Source organism: Alligator sinensis, unplaced genomic scaffold (assembly GCF_000455745.1).
Source record: "Alligator sinensis unplaced genomic scaffold, ASM45574v1 scaffold2300_1, whole genome shotgun sequence".
In the NCBI taxonomy this organism is placed as follows: Eukaryota; Metazoa; Chordata; order Crocodylia; family Alligatoridae; genus Alligator; species Alligator sinensis.
In genome coordinates this window covers 41,795-49,742 of record NW_005843716.1, presented here as the reverse complement: position 1 = coordinate 49,742, position 7,948 = coordinate 41,795, and the positions used below count along the sequence as shown (strand labels likewise).

Below are 7,948 nucleotides of genomic sequence, written 5' to 3'. Positions count from 1 at the left end.
TTCCTGCTTTCCAACACTTCTATATCAGTTTTCACATTTATCTGCCATTTTGATCAGTGTCTTTTCAGATTAATTTTCATAGATTTCACAGACATTAGGGCTGGAAGGGACCTCGGAAGATCATCAAGTCTAGCCCCCTGCCCCAGAGGCAGGAAGTCAGCTGGGGTCATAGGATCCCAGCAAGATAAGCATCCAAATTTCTCTTGAAGGTGTTCAACGTAGGCGCTTGAACCACCTCTGGTGGCAGGCTGTTCCAGACCTTGGGGGCTCAGACAGTAAAGAAGTTCTTCCTTATGTCCAGTCTGAAACAGTCCTGGAGGAGCTTGTGACCGTTCGACCTTGTCATCTCTTGGGGCGCTCTGGTGAACAAACGTAATGATGTCTGTCTGTTTCTTTTCCTTCGTTTTCTTTTTTCTTTTTCTTTTTCTTGAAAGGATAAGTTACAATAAGCTGACTGAAAAATCTGGAAGAATCCTGCAAAGAGTCCTTGAATACCCCAACTGTGCCATGCAATACCTCTCGTGAGTATTTCCTTGTCCCTGGGGAGGAGAGGGGAGCTCCTATTTTAATATTAAGCAGAGTTTACATATGCATAGCATGTAAAAGTTTTGCTGACACCTTTTGAAGGGAGGACCATCTCCTTGGAGGAAAGATGTGTGCCCCCCTCCCCTTCACTCTCTCATCTTAATACCAGTTTGAAAAGTACTGCTTAGGTGACCACCCATCTGTGCAAAAGCAGCACAGGGCTGCAGTGTGGCTTTTATGGCAGGCTGTGGAAGAGAAGTGCTGTTTCATAAAAGAGGAAAGTGGAAGCTATAAGGCTTTTGTTATAAGAGGAAATGTGGAAAATGTTTAGGAAGAGAGGCAGGGAAAGGATTAACCGTTTGGATGCAAGAAAGGGCAGGAGGAAAGAGTAAGAGTAAAACTTAAGGAAAACCTGTTCTAAGAAAACGTTGTAACCTGATCTCAGAGTGCCTGAGGTCATGCTGTGGTTTGTTTAGGTTAAGTGCAATAACTTTTATTGCTGGTCCAATAAGAAGTCAGTAGCAGAGAAAATTAACCCCTGTGCTAAAAACTGTGCAAATGTACAGAAGTAGAGCCTAAGGAGCCCAATGAGAGAGCAGCTTTACAAAGATTAAGGTGTTGGTGCAACACAGAGGGTGTGAGCAGTGTGGTTTGTTTTGTGTGCAAGGTAGAGAGGGCTGTTGAAAGTGTAAGTGTGGGCACCCTCATTGGTAACAGGGAGTGGGAAAGGAAAGGTAAGAAATGTTCTTGCTACTAGGAATAATATGGAAGTCCTAGAAGGGAAAGTGTTAACAGCTTGTTAAGGCAAGAAAAAAAAGGTGTTTGTGAAAACTCAGTGTCAGCTATTAAGGCTCTTGCTGTAATTGCTAGTGTTAATCAGGACAAGCAAATAAAGGCACTTCTTCAGGTGCAGACTGTGGCAGAAGGCCACCTCTGTTTCTCCCCCAAAACTCGGCTCTGACAATTTGGTTAAGATGGGCCCAGCAGAGGATGCACACCTTATCCTATCTCTTTAGGTAACCTGAGCTGGAGACATTCCTGAGGGACCAGCCCTGGGTGGTGGCAGCTCTACCCCCAGGCTCGCGGGTGTGCTCCAGGAAGGGGGTCGGCCAGATGTGAGGCGCCCCCCGGGGAGGCACTCCGAGCCTAGAAAGTGGTCAGGTGCAGTGAGGTGGGTGGCTCAGCGCAGGAGCACCCCCTACTGGCCTGCCACACAGCCAAAAAGAGGTAAAGATACAAGCATGTATCTTGAATGAAGAATCAAACCCCACCCGTTATAACATAATCAGTAATGTTATTTTATTATTCTCAATTTACCGTTTTTAAATTGGGAAGTATGTGCCCACTTACCCTTTTCTTCCTTATCAATTTGGACCACCATAGAACTACTTTTGTTGATAATAAGATATGGTCCTGTCCACTTAGATTCAAAGGCGTGTGCCTTTGGAGTGAGTTTGTTTCATGTTCACCTTATATTCCAAGGACTGGGACATCCTTCCAGTCCAAACTGAACACAAGTGTCCAGGTCTGGCATCCACAGACAACTTTAATTTTCAAATGGTGTATTCCCAATAATTTTAACACATCTTTATGATAGTTATATGCCTCTAAACATTTGACAATTTGAAACAAACTAAACAAACAAACAAAAACTATATAACAAGACAACATAAAACAGACAAAATGATTATTATTATAATAAAAGCCATGGCTTGGGTAAAGAAGACGCTGTTGATCTTGCCTCGATCCTGGGGAAACTCTTTGAGAAGATTATCAAGGAGCAGATCTGTGACGGGCCGGCATCGGGGATGATGCTCAAGGGCAACCAGCACGGTTTCATTAGGGACAGGTCATGTCAGACCAACCTGATTGCCTTCTACGATCAGGTGACAAAAGCATTGGGTGCAGGTGTGGCCGTGGATGTAGTCTTTCTGGACTTCAGCAAGGCCTTTGACACTGTCTCCCACCCCATCCTCATTAAAAAGTAGGCGACTGTGGCATCGATGCCTACACAGTCAGATGGGTTGCTAACTGGCTGAAGGGTCGTACTCAGAGGGTCGTGGTGGACGGGTCATATCTGACCTCGGGGGAAGTGGGCAGCGGAGTCCCCCAGGGCTCGGTCCTTGGGCCCGCGCTGTTCAATGTCTTTATCAGAGATTTGGACGACGAGGTGAAAAGCAACCTGTTCAAACTGGCTGATGATACCAAAATTTGGGGTGAGGTGGGCACGCTAGCAGGGAGAGAAAGAGTGCAGCAAGACCTGGATAGGTTGCAGGGGTGGGCTAACAAAAACAGGATGCGTTTCAATACAGACAAGTGCAGGGTGCTGCACATGGGCAGTAGTAACCAGCAGCACACTTATAAGATGGGAAACTCCCTTCTTGGGAGCACGGAGGCAGAAAGGGATCTCGGAGTCATCATTGACTCCAAGATGAACATGGGCCGACAATGCGAGGTCACGGTCGGCAGGGCTAACCGGACCTTATCGTGCATCCACAGGTGCATGTCAAGTAGGGCCAAGGAGGTGATCCTCCCCCTCTACGTGACACTGGTCAGGCCGCAGCTGGAGTACTGTGTCCAGTTCTGGGCACCCCACTTCAAGAGGGATGTGGACAACATTGAGAGGGTCCAGAGGAGGCCACCTGCATGATCCGGGGACAGCAGGGCAGACCCTACAACGAGAGGCGACGGGACCTGAACCTGTTCAGCCTTCACAAGAGAATGCTTAGGGGGGACCTGGTGACCATCTATAAACTCACTAGGGGGGACCAGAAGGGTTTGGGGGAGACCTTGTTTCCCCTAGCGCCCCCCAGGAAAACGAGGAATAACGGCCAAAAGTTGTTGGAGAGTAGGTTCAGATTAGACATCCGTAGGAATTACTTCACAGTCAGGGCGGCTAGGATCTGGAACCAGCTTCCAAGGGAAGTGGTGCTGGCTCCTACCCTGGGGGGCTTTAAGAAGCGGCTCGATGCCTACCTGGCTGGGGTCACTTGAGCCCAGTTTTCCTCCTGTCCGGGCAGGGGGTCGGACCTGAAGATCTACCAGGTCCCTTCCGACCCGACTTCTAGGAGTCTATGATGGTAGTGACATCTGCGGTCTATCAGTCACCTGTATTCCCAGATTGAATTTTACGCTATAGCTTCTGCAAAAGAAAAGCAAATGCACACAAACCTGCCCAACAAAATTCCTTGCAGTAAAATATTACAGTGGCAATGTATACATCATTGTAGTTCTTGGGGTGTGGTTTTTTATGTACATATTAAATGGCAAGGATCATCCCACATTTATTTTATTGTTTTAATGGTCTTGCACTATTTTGGTAATTGGACTTGGGATCCTTACAATTTTTTTTGGTTACATGTGTGATCAAGGGGTGCCAATACCCTTGTTGTAATTTAACCAGATTATTATTTCAAAAATGAATTTTTTCTTTTAGAGGAACAGTTTCTCCCTCAAAATTTTACTTAAACTTTTTCTACATTTTTTTTGTGGGAGATTGTAATTTTTTTAAAGATGTTTGGATAAAACCATATTATTGTTCTCATGAATATAAATTTCAAATTATACCAGCACCTTTGTGCCAAGGAAATAAGCAAAAATACCCCGACATTAGCTAAATTTAATACTAAAAATAATTGTACTCCTCCTGCTATAGGTGTTGGAGTTTCAGAGAGTTTTGCTGTACCAGGAGCTACAACGGTTGTTACTACATTCAAAGCTCTGAAGTTTATTGTTCAATTTTAGGTTTTTCCCTTTGTTTTCAGAATAGACCAAATCCCAAATCAGGGACTTTCACACCCTAAGCATTTGTACGATCACTCCCCGATTTAAACTATTTATTATGAGTTATAATTTTATTTTAGCTTCTAGTGCATATTTACACTGCCTTTATTGGGCGGGTGGAGTTTGATTATTATTCTACAGGAACAGGCACTGACACTGCAGGAGTATCCAGAAAGCAATAGAGCCTGTCAGAAGAATTAGGCGGCCTCTTAATCATAATTTGCATGGCTTGCTTTTGCTTTTTTGTTGTTTTTTGGGGTTTTTTGCTTCATTTTGCATGGCTTGCTTGCTTTTGTTTGTTGTCATGAATGCCAACATTTATGATTTGTTTTAGGATCTTAAGCTCGAGCAAAGACACAAAGATAACAGAATTAAAAGAACCGCTAACTGTTATTAAAATTAATCATAAAAATGAATGCTACCAAAAATCACTCTAAGTGTGTTCAGGCCTGAACCAGGGTCTATTATTTCAAAATAATTTAGGTTCATTTCCAAAGCCTTGTATTCTAGATGTGTTCGCTTAACACCCTCAAGTTGGAAAATAAAATGGGACATCATAGTATTGACATCCCCTGCAATTCTACTCTGGGCAAACTCTTGCATTAGTTAGATCAACCTACAAAAGAAAATGTTGAAATTTTGGCTAAGTTAAGTGTTTCACCTATTAAGAGTTCAGGGAAAAATTGAGAATGATTTGGCTAAGGCTCTTCTAACTATGCAAGGCAATGCATCTACAGCCCTCATGCGTATTTAAGCTCAAATGTGGTACTTAGCTGAAATTAAAGGGATTATAATGCAGGATATAGATGGGATGTAAATGGGCAGGTTCCAGTTGAATTGTGGCAGCTGCTTTGTAGTCCAGAAGAATGGCTTCACCCTTATAATCAACTTCTCAACTTCCATTCAATCCCAATACACTGCACATTGAGGTAGAAGTGTCAGCCCTACCAGCCACACTTAAACAAAAGGTGTTTCTGATTTATACCCTAGGAAGCAAAGTTCAGGTCAGTTATGTGAAGAATATGTGTTACAACCCAATGATTTGTGTTTTGATCCTGATTTTATAGTATGTAACTATTTGTTGTATAATAATCTTTATAAGAAGTCACTGATAATAGGTGTAGGATATAGATATGCTTATTTTAAAAATGGTGCTTGTAGTTCTATATTAACCAATAGTGTTATCTTAATGTAACCGATTTAGCTGTCAATGTTTATTTGTATAATGTTTTATATGACATTAATTATAAAAAAGGGAGAGTAAACCAGAGCTTTACCATCAATTATGAACTATTTGGAAAAAGTAGATTTATACGCAATGCACTTAGAAATCTCAGCAGAGGTTCTCTGCCACATGACACAACATCCAAAATTAGTGCATGCTATAAATGCCATGCAGGGGAAAAGCTATACAAACCTACATCATAGTGCAAGCCAACTCCAAACACATAACCAAGGCAAAGAAAATAAGATATCACAACTGGTGGGAAAGCCCTGTTCAGCTGGGCACTATCAGGCAATGAGATATTCAAATTAATGTTATATTCAGTAATAATTTTGTATATCACATTCATATTATTAACCTTAATAATAATTATTTTATATTGCATATAAAAATTACAGCAACTAAAGAGTGACATCACGTGCTAAATATGTGATACCCTAAATGATAGGGTTGAGAAGGCTGAGAATATTGTGAAAAAGTCATTTTAGATGAATGCATGAGCGAGTGAATGAATATGGTGAAGCGGGCTCACCTTTCAGAGCTCGCGTGGAGTCCCAGGCTTGAGATCCTGCTGTTTTGATTGGTGGAGCCCATCCATCCACCAATCAGGAGGCAGCAAGGGAAATAAAGTCACGCCCCTTTCCTGAGGGGAGGGGGGAGAAGAGCTCTCCCGGACCTGATTGAAGACTGCAAACTGTCAGGTTGGGAATACTTTGGGGGCGGAGCCTGGAGCGTGTAAAAGGAGCAGCGCGCCCAGCCCGGGTGGGGGCAGATGTGTCGGGGACAGAGAAGAGCGGGGCTTAGCCGAGCCGAGGAGAGCTGCTCAGCGAGGTGAAGCAGTAGCCCAGGAAGAGCCCCTGAAGACTTCCCTTAGCGGGGAACGGCGGGTGGCTCCAGCAGCTAGGCTCTTGTCATGCAGCACGGCGCACAGACCCTGGGAGCTGTGTGAGGTGGCTCGGACATGTGGCCAGAGACACGATGCACAGGCTGGTATACAGAGCAGGATCTTTGGAGCCCCTGGGGCGACTCGGGTCCTCAGCCCCCAGAACGAGGCTGGGAGCTCAGTGCAGGAGGTGCTGCGTGGAGGGTGAGAGACCCTGGGAGCTGCTTGGGGTGGGGGGTGGCTGGGGTCTCCGGCTGCTGACACGGGACAGCAGCTCAGTGCAGACGACACAGCCCAGAGGGTCCAGGGACAGACCAAGCCCCGGTGCTGCACAAGGCTGTCCAGGCCTCCAACCCTGAGCACAAGGCGAAGTGCCCACTACACCCAGCGGTGCATGTGGCCCTAAGCCAGGATGGTGGCAGCAGAGTCAGGCAGCAGGAAAACCAGAGCTCGACCTGGAGAACAAGAGGCAGTCCTCCAGGACTGCGGAGTAGTAAGTTACCCTGGAGAGGCAGCAAAGGGGCACCACGTGGGCCACTCCTGGGAGCTCAGGAGTCTTGGGGGTCTTCCTCTCCTTTTTCTTTCCCCCCATCTCCTTTCCTGTAGTGGTACCTTGGGAGTGGGGCCTTTGCCCTGGAGGGCACCCAGGTAGTCTAAGGACTGCTGATTGTATTTGTGGACTGTGCCTTACAGTTTATGTGAATAATTTGAAGTAATAGTTTGTATATGAATAGAGTTATAAGGTTGTCCAATCAGTATTCTGGTTTGTTCTGTTGTTCATCTGTATTTTAAATGATAACTGGGTGCGTGCATGCGTGTGTGCATATATGTGCGTGCACACACACATATATATACACGCACACACATATATATTTATATATACACACACACATATATATTTATATATACACACACACATATATATTTATATATACACACACACATATATATTTATATATACACACACACACATCAAACCAAACAGACCATCTACAAGAAGATAAGGAGCAAGCAGACACCTTGTCTCCCCTGTCTCAGGATGTTGTAAATCAAAGTATCTCCTTTCCATCCATCTTACCATCTGCATGTCTAAGCCTTACCATCCATCTGCACGTCTAAGCCATGAGGTATGTGACTAAAGCCAGATCAACAGCAACAAGGTATCCCACCCCATACTGGTGAACAAGTTAAGAGGCTGTGACTTGGATGACTACACAGTCCGGTGGGTGGCGAATTGGCTGGAGGGTCGCGCCCAGAGAGTCGTGGTGGATGGGTCGGTCTCGACCTGGAAGGGTGTGGGCAGTGGGGTCCCGCAGGGCTCGGTCCTTGGACCGATACTCTTCAATGTCTTCATCAGGGACTTGGACGAGGGAGTGAAGTGTACTCTGTCCAAGTTTGCAGATGACACAAAGCCATGGGGAGAAGTGGACACGCCGGAGGGCAGGGAACAGCTGCAAGCAGCTTGCAAGCAGTTGGACAAGTGGGCAGAAAACAACAGAATGCAGTTCAACAAGGAGAAATGCAAAGTGCTG

General features: G+C 45.2%; 1 protein-coding gene across 1 annotated transcript in view; it reads left to right on the top strand.

Annotated features, from left to right (window-relative positions):
* The window catches only part of LOC102378436, a 23,626-nt gene that overhangs the window by 9,199 nt on the left and 6,479 nt on the right, over positions 1–7,948 (top strand). Inside the window, exon 5 of the mRNA XM_014527617.2 lies at positions 435–521. Coding sequence (XP_014383103.1) covers positions 435–521 — 87 coding nt within the window. The remainder of the gene's footprint in view (positions 1–434; positions 522–7,948) is intronic.